General features: G+C 30.4%; 1 protein-coding gene across 2 annotated transcripts in view; it reads left to right on the top strand.

Annotated features, from left to right (window-relative positions):
- LOC113376714 (paired box protein Pax-6-like) overlaps positions 1-14889 on the top strand; it is a 127040-nt gene that overhangs the window by 84517 nt on the left and 27634 nt on the right. Inside the window, exons 3-4 of one of the 2 annotated variants that reach the window (XM_026616735.1) lie at positions 7915-8080; positions 8172-8352. The exons of the other annotated variant lie outside the window; for it this stretch is intronic. Coding sequence (XP_026472520.1) covers positions 7915-8080; positions 8172-8352 — 347 coding nt within the window. The remainder of the gene's footprint in view (positions 1-7914; positions 8081-8171; positions 8353-14889) is intronic. 2 annotated transcript variants of the gene reach the window in all.

Genomic DNA, 14889 nt, shown 5'->3' on the forward strand with positions numbered 1-14889 from the left:
GTGTTTTTTTCTCTTTATGATGAAATTTTTGCTTCACGTAAAATGTGATGTGATAAATTGCAGCAGTCCAATATTTCTATTAGAAATTCATTTTCAAGTGGAAACAAATATCACTACTGCTTTATATCAAGCTATCAAATCTGGACTCTCGTAGTTGCAATGCAAACTAATTTACCATTGAGCCACAATAAAGATTTTCAAAAATAGTATATAAATACAATAATTGTTGCACGTAATATATATTATCTACTTCAGTCGGACTGGATTTAAATATTTATACATACATTTATTTTTAAATCACTCAATAGTGAAATTTTTATTCAGTGTGATCACAATTAGGTTTGTTCTAGTGTAAAATAATACACCGTTATGATATCATTTTTATATATCAACTCGTAATCAAAATTATATATGAAATTTAAATAGAGATTATGTCATTTTTCCAAATGCACTTGATGTAAATATTCATCTGAATAATTCTGAAATATATTCGATAAATCGAGTATTTTATTCACTAAAATGTAATCCAAAATGCAAACGAACAGTAATTGTCTGATAATTTTTAAATAATGTAATAACATTTACAATTTCATAATTTTCTAGGGATGAAATGTTGTTTTTGCGTTATTCAATGCACCATTTTAAAATTGAGTTATTTATTACGGTACGTTGCTTCAATTGAAAATAATAAATGAAAATTTACGCGTAGATAAATAAATTAAAATTGTATAAATATTTTTTAAAATTATATCTGTTGTTATAAAATAAAATATCACAAGCATTGCAATAGAATGAATTGTCTTTTTGAGGAATGTGTATTCAAAGCATATGAATTAATCAACTTACACTTTAAGAATGAATATGAACAACGACGTAAAATTTAGTAAAGCACATCAATTTTAGTTGCTGATACGTTGATAATGTTACTATTGATCTGTTTTTTCTTCCAAATATGAGTAAAAAGATGCTTCCAAGTAAAAAGAGGTCTTCTTCTGCTTTTCCTCACCAAATTAAAAAATATCCTCAGTGCTTAACAAATTGCTATATTAAATATAAATCAGACTTAAGTAGGTCAACCATTGGGTTGCTTTTTTAGAAAGAACTGATTGCAAGATCGACACATGTTTGATTCAGCCAAATATTAGTTTACCATATTGTACATGACATAGTTAATTAATATTATTTATAGAAATGTTTGTTTAAACCCCCGCAATTTTTGTATTCCTTCATATGCAAAATTAATATTTTTAATATTTTTACAATCAAACATCCACTCCTTTCCTCATCTGCCTTCGTGAGTAATTGAACAAATAATTGTATTGTAAAAGGACCAAGAGAGACATCAACACAAATAATAATATTCTAAATTCATCGAACTATAATGATCATATCAGATCTTAGATATGCATGTATAATAATTATCTCGTTTTTTACCATAAGAGTTGAAACGATGAAAATGTCATTCGAAGAAGATTGATTGATTGAATAAATTGTTCTGGCGGCTTTTAACAGGTGTGATGATACCGCGTATTAATATTTCAGTTCAATACTAGAAATATTTTTAAAGTAGAAAACATTTGAGATACATATGACATTTGTATAAAGAGGATCTCATAGTATATATATATTAAGGTGGTCTTTAATATAGACATTTTTGAATTTCCTTGCTCCCAAGGGCTCAAATGGTTCCAAATTGAAAAAAAAAACAATTCTCTGAAAGTTTTAGCTCTTAATATTAACTTTTAGATAATGCGCAAATCAATCAAACTTCGTATGGAATAGCATGGAAAAAATTTTGAAAATTAAAAAAAAAATTAGGTATAACTTACGACAAATGAATTAAAAGTGAAAATTTGTGTCATTTTTTATTGAAAATTCGACGCTATGAAAAATTTTTGAAAACTTTTTTATGCTATTTTCATACAAAACTTTGATTGAATTGCGCTCTATCTAAAAGACAATATTAAGAGCTAAAACTTTCAGAGAATTGTTTTTTATCAATTTGGAACCCTTTGAGCCCTTGGGAGCAAGAAAATTCGAAGAAGTCCATATTAAGGACCACCCATATATATATATATATATATATATATATATATATATATATATATATATATAGATTATAAAGATTTTCTTGCAATTAGTGATGAATTGCTTGTTTTGTACAACGGTTTTGTCAGTAGGATTTGACTGCTGCACCTTATTTACTCAATTAAATTATTTTGTTTATTTTTGTCTATATATTTTTACAAGTTTCAAATCAATTATGTTGTGAGTAATTATAACTATATTAGTTAGATGTCATTATGTCATTTTCATATTTCATTCATACAGTCATGTATAAAGAGGAACTAGCAGATCATCGAAACAATTTACATCAAATTGGTGAAGTATGTATGAAGACCCAATTACTCAAAAATGTTGTTTTGCTCAATTTTTTTTTAAATTTATTGTTTTAACAGCCATTAGAACTACTTAATCTTACTTGTCGTAAAGCTGTTTGTTGAAAACTTAAAGTTCCATGAGAGGCAATCCTCATCGGTTAACCATTCTCCAATGTGTGGCGTTTTATATTAGCTCTTACGTTTAATAGTTAGCATATGATCGAATGTTGCAGCAATGCCTACGAAAAGCGATTTTTACTTGAAATTACATTGAGATCTATAATCTCAAGCGGAAACTTGACATCAAAGCTGCCTGATGTCGGGCTTTGGTCGTGGCGTGAATCGAACCGGCGAACCTGGGACTAGTTGGCGCTAGTCTACGTCCGAATCGATTACGCCACCGCTGGGCTCCAATAAAAATAAAGGCAAAAACACGCCATTAATGAATTTGATCATATCACAATGCAAACGTATTAAGAATTATATCTAATCTAAATAAGGAATTAGTTTTTTGCTCTATATTGTTTCACCCTGTTGCAATGGTCGCGATGACATGCATCAGTCGGTCGGCATGTCACTTCTGATATTATTATACTGCATTTTTTCTTCGCTTTTATCGTTTCTTTTCGACGTCGGACATCTTGCCCGACATGCCACATCGCATCATCTCCTAGATTGAATCGGATCAAATGTCGAAAAAAAACGACACGTATATTATAATAAAAATCGAAATCTCCCGGGTGTTCCCGTGCATCAAGAGTCTTCGATTCGATGCGAACTGATATATGCATAATAAACGCATATGTACTCAGCTTACCGTGGGCCGAATTTGACACGAACGCGGACGAGGGCAATATTCAGAGGCATCATATTAATAATTGTATGGAAATTATTGCAGAAATAGAAAAAAATGTTGGAGCATTTTACTATGATTTTTTAGAACTAATTTTAAATAGAACACCACCCCACGCAAATCCGGAATTATTAAATTGTTACAGTGATCAGTGTGCTCAAAATACAGCACATATGTGGGATAAAGTGAGATCTGATTAGATAAAGACTGGATTAACGCGGATTTTCTATAATCTAGAAATGCGAAAGAGGCGCGATATCAATCCTAACGCGTTAGAAAAATCTACACCTTTGTCTAACAAGAATGTTATTTATAGTTATATGTATAATAATTACTTTGCACTAAATACGCAATTTTTTATTCCAAAATACATCTAAACCTATAAAAAATACATACCAACTATCATCATACCCTCGAGACTAGCCGAGATTACTCGATAAAAACTATGTTTGTTGTACATATATAGTATATGAATTACCAGAACCAAATGCATCAAAAACTTATCTATTGCAGCGGCATTTTCACTAAATGAAATTTTGAGGACTTAATTTGTAAAATATAAATGCTTTTCCATATTGTTTGAACAGCAATCAGAAATTATTAGTCATAAAACCTGTTGTGGTGATTTGACCTAATACAACGTCGGTTTTACAGATGGCAACCCAAACAGTTGCCTCTGTGTAAAAATTTTTATTATTACAATTTCTATAATAGGTGTATATTTATTGATGCAGAAATGCCGAATGAGAAGTATTTTTACTTGGAATCGTTTTGCTATCTATATTTTCAAGTTAAATCCGATGTCACTATTGCTTGACATCAGGATGCTCTAAAATCCTATCGCCCTAGCCGCTTATCTAAGAGCGATCCCTTAAATATATATGTTTAATGAGGATTGTATATTTAAACTTTCATATAAAAATATTAACCTTTTGGACTTTTAATTTTATTAAAATGAATTTTATTAAATACTTGATATCTTTGCTATTTTCTAATCAATGCTAACAAAAGTTTATTAAAGAGATGGAAAATTAATTCACCTTTGGGACGTGTAAAGAATGATCTCGTCCTTTGATGAAGTTTTTGTGATGCACTGGTTTGTATTACAAATATACAATTTGAATTCACACATATTCACAGCACCTGTGATATATAGACAATCTTTTAAATTCCATAAAAAGGGAAGTAATCAGGCGTGTAAAAGCAGGCTGGCTGGACATAATAATAGCTTAACAAGAAAATTTTTAGATTAAATTCATAGCAAAACAATCGAAACAACTTATTTTTTAAATCTACTAATAAGTAAAAATCCATCTTTCTCTTTTGTACTATTATTACTGGAATAAAGGTACAGCTGCATTACTAGCCAATCTAGCCATAGTTCTTAAATTCATACTTGTTGTACTTTGTAATAATTGATTTAATGCCTTGTGTCGATAGGTAGCAAATACAAAAATTCAAATTCTCTAAAAGTTTTAAATATTACCTATCTAATACTTCACCAAATGTCTCACTATATATGAGAGACACTACACCAAAAGATTAAAAAGGAAAACGCCTTTGGACTTAACTGGCATTCCAAGTCAATTTAGATCATAATCTTTTCTTAAATTAGGAGAGATTGCAACTGTGCACTCTCTCAAGCATTCAATAGTTCATTTTGCAAACAGCTTCTTTGCTATTTTGTTATTCATAAAATTTACCTAATGTCCATTGGACAGATGTAAATTATGTCCAAAATAAAAAAGAATAAAAACATAAAATATGAGAGACAAACTTTTATACAATTTGATGTTGATTTGATATCAAAGTTTTAACAATTTTGTAGATCTTAAAAATATTTGTCTATAAAAATATGTTGTTAATATTTAAAGTTAGTTAAGCAGGTCAAATAACCTTAATTTCCAAATAATTTCTAAAGATGTAACTTATCGTCTCCTGAATTATTTCCAAACACGAGTCTGTCTTAGACACTGTTCCTCAGAGGATCGTGGAACGCAGTTATAACATGAAAACAGTCTCTTTCATGTGTTTTATGTACAAGAGTAGAAGTAGGTAGAGACGCAGGTCCTGGCTGTGACGATGAAGTTGCATATAACATGTTCAACCGTTTATTAAACCAAGTGTAATGCGATGTAATTATCTCGGATAGCTCTCGGAAACTCGCGACTAATCTAGTTATTCGCGTAGATGAAAGTATGCATGCGGAGCAAACATCTAACTACGTGAATGCAAATACCTTTTCTATAGGTATTTCAAACTAATATATATACACATGATTATAAATATATTAACGCTCTACGTATATACTTCTATCCGTTGACCCAAATAAAAAAAAAAAATTGAATTCAGTACATATTTTTTTAGGTACAGTAATGATAAAAACTTTAAAAAAGCGAAATAATATTTCGAATGCATTTCGATAACATTGCAACATGAAAGAGGTAAAGCTTAACAGATTCACTTCTAAACATAAGTTGCTTATACTTGTCAATGTGCTCAACTTGTTAATTCGTTTAATATAAAATATAATACATAAACCGTTTCTGGTCATGTTAGCTGAACATTCAACAAAAAAATGTACCAAAATGGAATAAGTAAGACTATTTCTGTTTGAAATAAGTACAGTACACAATTTCATTTACATATCTTCTTTAACTAAAAACATTACTCTGAAGTGCAAGCAAAGCGAACGCACATGATGCGTTCGGCGCCTCGTTATTGACAACGATCCCACGCAACATTTACATGCGCAGCAATGAATGTGTTTAAACATCTTACAATATTCTAATTATTTATGAAAAATGCCAGATATTTATATAGGTGTTTACAACTCATTCAAGAAATAGCCGAACACTATTAGTAACAATAGTTTTAGGAAAATCGTACTTATCAATAAATGTCAATATTTTTTTCAAAAGAAACACCTAATATTTTGTTATGCTTAAAAATGTAGCCGTAGCATTCGCGTACTTATAAGTGTTTAATATATGCCGAATATAAAAATATTTTTTTTAATATGGTATACAATTTTATTAACTGCAAGAAGTGAATAGATACGCGTATGCACAATGAGTATTCAAAGTGGTCCTTTTAAACCTTAATATTTGTATTGCAAACTCACGATTCGAAAATGTATTATCCCAATATATCTTTATAACCAAATAATAAAATTAATGGATTTTAACATATAATATGGTTTCATATTATTTATAGGTTTTAATTTCTCTATTCATATTTTTTCTATTATTTACTATCAAGTATTTTACCATTTTACAACCCAACACACTTGAGTACAATTTTTTGAAGAGATTCTTTCAAACTCGATCAAATTTTTGAAAATTTTAATTGCATAGTTCAAAAAGTAATCTTAATTTTAAAAAACTTGGGGCAATTGTGTCATTGGTGTTTCGAAGGTAGTTCCAGAAATATTATTTATGATTATGGATCTAAAGTTTAAATGATAAAAATTAATAAAATATAACAATAACCAAAAATGTTCAGTTTCACAACCCTTAGGTTGCATTTAAAAGCTCATAATATTCAATCTAAATAATTTTTTTATTTCAATTTTTTTGATCATAGTTACTATTATTCTGTCGAGTTGACGTTGAGTTCTGGGACACCCTATATATATATATATATATATATATATATATCGTGTTGCAGAGGCTGTTTATAATATTATCTTATTGTTAGATCAACCAACAATCATATCCCTTTTCCGCAAAACCTCCCTAGAACAATTATCAAAATATTTCAAACCATAAACACAAATAATGAAATTGAATATTTTAGGTTGTAATTTGCAAATAACGCAAAGCTGTAACAAACAGGGGTAAAAGCGTTTCGGGAAACATTGTTACTTTGTTGGTGGAACGATTCTGCCATACGCACGCCGATGCCGCGGGCTGAAGAGTTTGTTACAAGCAGATTATAGGGGATTAGGGATAAAAAGACAGTTTGTGTGTACGTTGTAATATTTGCAACGGAAATAAAGTTCCAAGGCTAGTTTTGTTGTAAATTAACAAAAAGGGAATTAACAAAATCTAACTTACAAAACGCACATAATACCTTAAATAACAATTTTATAATAAGTGCAACTTTCGGATGCCTCTTTGATAACATATACGTGAAGTTTGGTTTTATATGTAAAACGCCTGATCGCATAACAAATATATAGGTTTGTAGAGTTTGTTACTACCAACTCATACGAACATAAACTCGTAACACAGCATCATCATAATATTTGTATTATGTCCAAGATTTGGCCCCTTAATCAGTTCAATTCCATGGTTTTTGTTATACCTATTCATCATACACTTCTTTTAAATTATGAAATATATACCAGTGGCTCAGTGAGACGAATATACTAATGAGCAAATATAAATGCGCAAAAGCAGGTTGTCAGTCTGAACAGACAGGCAGGCGAACAGATGGGCACGGACACCACACGTAGATTACCTTAAACTCCATTCAGATCCTTCGAAAGTAAAACCTAATATCCATGAGATTATTATCTGTACGGTTTATATGAATGTGTAATATCCGATTGTTATGAATAAATATAAAATTCAAAATTCATATCAATGGATAGAATTGTATTAGTTTAAGCCCGTTAAGAAATGTTATTGACTGATCACTAATAGAAAAATGAAATCTTGGGTCTGTACGATGCAGGACACAGTGGCGTCAACCAATTGGGGGGCGTGTTCGTGGGGGGCCGTCCCCTCCCCGACTCGACCAGGCAAAAGATAGTAGAACTAGCGCATTCCGGAGCACGGCCCTGCGACATCTCACGAATACTCCAGGTTTCCAACGGCTGCGTCAGCAAAATACTCGGCAGGTAAGTGAGATCTATTGAACTAAAAATTTATATTTTCTCACATTGATGATTAATCTCAATTAATGGAATGGTATGTATTTTTGTTTCCTAGGTATTACGAAACGGGATCGATAAGACCTCGCGCGATAGGCGGTTCAAAGCCGCGAGTTGCAACGTCGGAGGTCGTGTCGAAGATATCACAGTACAAACGTGAATGTCCTAGCATTTTTGCTTGGGAGATACGCGATCGGTTGCTGCAAGATTCAGTCTGCACGAATGATAATATACCCAGCGTGAGTAAACAAATTGTTCTTATACTTTGTTGTAATTTTTTGTTTAATTATCTCCTATACTTGTTGTATCGGTGTGTATTTTTTGTTGAAGTTCAATAATCTTACACATTTTAATAAAAAAACGACTTCAATATAATTAATAGAAAAAAATAATGCAGTGTATATTACAGTTAATAAAAAATATACAATAAAAAACTGCACCAATGATAGTATACCAAGCGTGAGCAAACAAAATATTGATATACTTTGCTGTAATTTTTTATTTCTTATACTTGTTGTATAATGTGTATTTTTTGTTAAAGTTCAATAGCCTAACACATTTTAATAAAAACAAATTTAATATATAAAAAAATATCTATGCAGTGTATTTTTACAATATGTGAAAAATATACAATAAAAATAGCAATTATTATTATGGATCACATTCGTTCATGTTCAAGTTGACGTTAAGTGGACCGCTTTCGGTCGGTACCATAGATTAGTACAAATAACGTTTTGCAATTTGGTGCGAATTTATCTATTTGTCGTTTTTTAAGCATTTATAAAGTATCAAATTAAATAAATTTAGTAAACAATAATCCGTATATTAAAGCATGTATATGACATTAGCTTTTGTATAGTTAGACAAGTCAAGACAAGATACAAAGGTCAAATTTGCCTTCTAGTAGAATTCATACTGTAAACACCAAATCGACTACATCACAACAAATACCACGTATCAAATAAACGATTATCTAACTACGTTTAGTAAAATTTCCAGCTAATTCAGCATTATAGAAATGTTTTTTCACTATTTCTCAAAAATTTGTCTCTTACCCCATTGGCCGGGTAGAAAGAGAGAGCCACGAGGCAAAAGATCTACCATTTTATTTTTAATTCTGAAGAGGCTGTATTGTTTTTTGAAATACAATTATTATGAACTTCTGTTCGAAATACATATTTGCTGCAAGATTTCATTCATGGGCGCATTTTTTAAAAAGATCGCACGAGATAGAACCTTCATTTTGAGATAATGGATTTTTCTATACAAACTTATATTATATAACGTATATCATATCTACGTTTATCTAATTCAGTAACTTTTTTAGTAACACTATTTAATTTTATCCAAATAGAATTGACTTCAAATCTAAAACAACATATCAAAAAAATTTAACATACAACTTCAAACCCTTTCAAAACAACATTTCATACAATGTATGAAATTGCCCATCCGCATTACACTCACAATTTTATCAGTGCTCTGACGGACTGCGTAAAAATATTTCCGGCGCTTGTGTATTTTTCGTCTCGAGTCACGTAGCAAAACGCTTACAGATACCCATAATCTTTATTTCGATGCCAGGCCGTCCTTTTTTCTCTACTCTCCACAGTATCTTTTACTCATACTTACCGGGGAAATTCGTACGGCAGAACCTATTCGGTCCCTTTCAATGGGTGGGTGTCGGATGCGCCGGCTGACTTCCAGACGGTAGATAACACTGTAAGCGCCGAACGAACTCGCAACCGAAGACTCCCTCTCGATAGCGGTTTGTGCTTTCCACTAAGAGGGTAGGAGTGGTCTACACACGATCTGATAAATTGAAACGTAATAAATATGGTTATTTTAATATTTTGTCATGATGGTATTGCTACTTAAATGTCGATATTACAATTGGAGTTAGGTTTTTACAGTGAAACTTTTCTGAATTGTGACGTCGGAAGATTTCTATATTATTTTTAAGAAAATGATGATTGATAATAATTTCTCTTCAGACAATAAAATTGGTCGCTATTGTATCATTAAGCAGTTATTATACTTAATTAATCATTGGGGGAAAAAATTAAACAATTAACCATTTTTATACGGCGTCTACTGACCACGAAACATCGCTCACGCTTGGCTGTGGAGCCATCTGCGGCCGTCAACTAAATTTGCCGCTCGTACCGAAGTGGTAAAGTAAATTTCGACATAAATAACTACAATATTAGTATATAAAGTTTTAAAAAAGTTAATACCTACATATATAATACCTACACGTCAAAAATGTATTGGTATCCTCATTTAATTATTTAATTTATTCTTATTCTTATTAATGTAAAAGAAGTCAATTTTCAAAGATACTAATATAGCCATGTTTTAAACATGAACGTGCAAAGAATTATTACTACGATTAATCTTGCTAATTTAACCCGTGACTACGACTAGACTATTTTTTTTTATTTAAAGTTACATTGTATTTTTTTATTAAATAATAATTTTTACAACTTACAACAAGTAAAGCATTTGAGAGAAATGACGATTTTAAAAAAATACAAATTATCGGACCATTGTCAATGATTAGTCTTTTCTATTTAATTTGTTGATCAATGTAAAAAAAACTTTCTTTTCAATCTGGCCCTGGTATAGTTCTTGCGGAGATTTCTGGCAAGCAAGTTTGAGTGATCCGCAAAACGGCTTATGTACTTGTGCGAGAGAGTGCTTATTTCATATTTGACAGTGCATTTGGCATCATTTAACCAATGCAAAATACAAATTTTATGAGCACAGTTTTTATAAAGATTACAATAAATATAATATATTCATATTCGAGTTGGAATAATTTTTAATTTATCTTTTTCAAAATTGCTTTTTTTCAACTTATTTCACTTTTTTATTTACTTATATATCTTTACGTGCGCGTGTATGTGTGTGTGTTCGGATACAAATTTTCGTCCACGATTTCGGGAACACGGATGAAGCGATTTGAATAATTAAAAAAAACATTCGATTCGTATTGATAAGGAGACGTGCTGATTAGTTTTTGGCGAAGGCAGGTCTAGCCGTTCCAAAGATATGGGGCAAAAAATGGTAACTTCAACTCAAACGGTTAACTGGCGGTCAAAAATGATCTTACGCGCTTCGATATTTCGTCTCTATGCAGTTAAAGCAGTACGATTGCTTTGAAAAGTGTTCTGAATTTCCAAGATATTTCAAAATAAATTTTTCTTTAAAAATTCTTTTTTTTTTTCAAAAAAAGTAAATATGTGTCAAAAATTTATAGTTCCTCAAAAATCTAATTTTTTCAGAGTATATATTTTTCAAAAATATTAATCTTTTTTAAAAAAAATAATTTTTGGTACAAGAAGATTATACATAATTTGCCCTATACTTTCAAATAGCTTTTTTAGTGGTGGACTTTTTTACCCGTGGATCACTACTCTATGCTAAATTGTTAAGTTATTCCATTCCTTCATAACCTATTTTTTAATAATGCAAATTACAAAATCTGAAAATAATTATCAACAAACAAATTTAATTATACACAACCGAGTGTGTGTATATAATATAATATAGGTGTGGCCATCCGTCGGCTGTGTTTGCCGGAAAAGAGGGTCGCGTAGGCCGGCGCATTGATTATCGCGGCTCCGCCTTTTCATGCGTGAACAATCGCAATATTTATAAATCCCCGTAGAGACATTGCGAAAACGTACATAACTAAGCGGCGATCTCAAAATCCGGGATATTTTATTACATGTACGATGGGTAGTGAGTGTGGGCTGCTAATTTTGCTGTTTGAGAATGATTAGAATTTACAAAGCAAATTATAGAAATTGAAATTGGTGCTTAGTCAGAATTATTTAGTTAAATGTTTGTTTTTGTACTTGTATATGTACTTCAATGTGCATGTTTATATATCAATATACATACACACACGCACGTATGTGTATATGAATATAAACTAGTGCTGGATGACATTGTGCCTTAAGTTAAATTGCTGGAACTTTCCGTACTGTAATTAAACATTTGATGAATTAAAATAATCAATAAAAATTTAACTAAGTAATAATAATTGTTTTAAATATTTTCAAATAATTCTTATAAATACTGTAAATTTTATAGAAATACTATAAGTGCTTATATTTGGGCAACGACCTCTATCTACGTTTATCTACAAGAACGAAAACACAATAAACTGGTGCTGTATGGCATCGAGCCTTAAGGCAAATTGCTACAACTTCCAGTACCGAAAATTTAAATTTTTCAAAAAAACAAAATTTTTTGAAAACGTATCTTCGAAACGGCTGGACCTGTCTTGTCCAAAAACTAATTAGCACGTCTTCTTATTAATAGGAATCGAATGTTTTTTTAATATATTCTTGAAATCGTCGACGAAAATATGTATCCGCACACACACAAACATCCATTTTTTCTAAGGTATGCCATAATGTTCATAAACCTTTGAAACGTAAAGATTATAAATATTTTCATTTTTGTTTTTGCGAATACTATAACTTACCCTACGGGAAGTTAACAAAAACTAATCGGAGTGCATCATACTTACAATGCTTCCGAAAACCTTATCTTGCATTTCTCATTTTTATTATATAAACATTTTGAAACAGAGTTGCTTTCAAATGTCTTAGGAAACTTTGTATATTCATATAAATAGTAATAAAACTCGATATTCCTGTTCGATATAGAAAAAAATACTTTTATTGTTCAAAAACTAATCAACTATATGCTTTTGAATCACTCTAATCGGGTGCGCTGTTCTCTAAAAAAGCAACTTTTCATGCACTTCCTTCCGTGTTTTCGAAACCGCTGGACCTGCCTTTGCAAACATGTAAATAATTATTCAGTCAAACAATGCAAATCGAATGTTTTTTGAATCATTCTAATCGGATGACCCATTCTCTGAAAAACTTGTATTTTTTGCACTTTGTGCTCCGCATCTTCCAAACGCCTGGACCTGCCTTTTCTAAAGATAAATCAATACGAATCGAATGTTTTTTTAAATTATGTATTTAAATCGGTTGATCCGTGCGTTATGAAACGAGTACTTGTAATTACAGAGTACAATTAATACAGAAGATTGAATAGACGTATTTTTTACTTATGATTTTTAGCCGGTCAAATAGGCCAACAGACAGTCTTTAATAACTTTTATATTCGCAAATCAGTAAATAAGCTTAAAAAATTGCTCATCGTTTCAAAATATATTTTACTTTCAGAAGCACTAGGCATTGTCGTCGACTGTATTTATCCTATTGTGATCGCACACATAATTTTCAAGCCATATTTTTGAATCGGCGCCCCCTTTGGGGAGACCGACAAAGAAAAAAAATCTGATTTTTGTATTCTATTGTGCTCGGGGGGTTCTATGTCTTGGGACGCTTTCATAGGTTTGAGAAAATCGCATTCATTTCAGCTGCCATGACATCTCGTTGTGAATTATTTATTTAGTCTACTGTATTGAAGTCACAATCATGATGGGCCATTTCTGGGTTTTATTGACATTTAAGAAAAAGCTTTTGGCATTTTATTATCAATAATAAACCTATAAAAATTACTGAGAAAATTCTCATGCCAAGATTTTATGATCATAAATGTTTAATAAATATTTTAGAGGAACCCATAAATATTATAGGCTGAAGTACAAAAGTATCTATAGTATCGATATTGTATTTAATGTATCTATATATTAGTAAAATAATACGGTGTAAAAAAATGAATCACTCATTTGGTACTGGGAGAATAATATTCTTTCTTGCAGCCTAATTTTGATCATTATGTTGATGATGAAATAATTTAGATTTTAATTCTTTGCAAGTTGTATATCGTTCACAATAGAAGTTCAACTAATAATTATTATAATAATTTATATAGACCAATATTCATTATTAGGTACTTCTTGAACGTACTTTTAACACTTTATTATTTGTTGCTTTTTAATACACCAATTATCATGTTATAATACATTGCATTGTGCGTTGGTTTATAATTATATATATCGACTAATAATTTAAATAAACTCTTAAATTTATTGAATTCTTATAATGTTTTGTTTTAATGTATATACGTATATAATGTATATTGTATATATATATATATATATATATATATATATATATATAATGTACTTACGACTTATTAACACATTATTTGCCATGTCAGTCATATGTGTCTGACGTTGAAGTTCTAAATGAACCATGCCAGTCATCAAAAAAAAATGTTTTAATATAAGGACATGTCAGTTATATATGTGTGACACAAAATAGTGTCTTTTAAGGAATTTTCGCAAAAAATATTTATTACATAAGTTTTCTTGTTACATTTTCAACTAGTTTATCTATTAAAGTTACCATGGCCCATGTGATTTTTTTCTGATATTACCCTGGCAATTATTTGTTATTTGTTAATTTGATTAATTACTTTAATCACTTTAATCACATAAAATAAATCATTTACATAATAATCAAATATACTTAGTTTCGTGAAAATTACATTTTGTCAATAAGTGATTTATTTTTAGTAAAACATCATTATCCTTGATTTTCTTAATCCTTATTTCATAGCGCGTGTCAGTATGTGAAAAAATCCTTTCTAGACCCCTAATGATGTCATTACTGAGAATATAGTGTCAAATCTTTTCAAAAAAAGCATAACATGAATGCGTAACAAATCGATTCGACCGCCAATATAAACGCCACGTGATCTCTGATTTGTTTGAGAACATTAAACGGGATAACGTTATAATCAACTACCAGTTTGCCCTATTATTACACAGACGATTT

This window comes from Ctenocephalides felis, unplaced genomic scaffold (genome assembly GCF_003426905.1).
Source record: "Ctenocephalides felis isolate EL2017-DRISC unplaced genomic scaffold, ASM342690v1 CF-g0.4_SCAFFOLD_01886, whole genome shotgun sequence".
In the NCBI taxonomy this organism is placed as follows: Eukaryota; Metazoa; Arthropoda; class Insecta; order Siphonaptera; family Pulicidae; genus Ctenocephalides; species Ctenocephalides felis.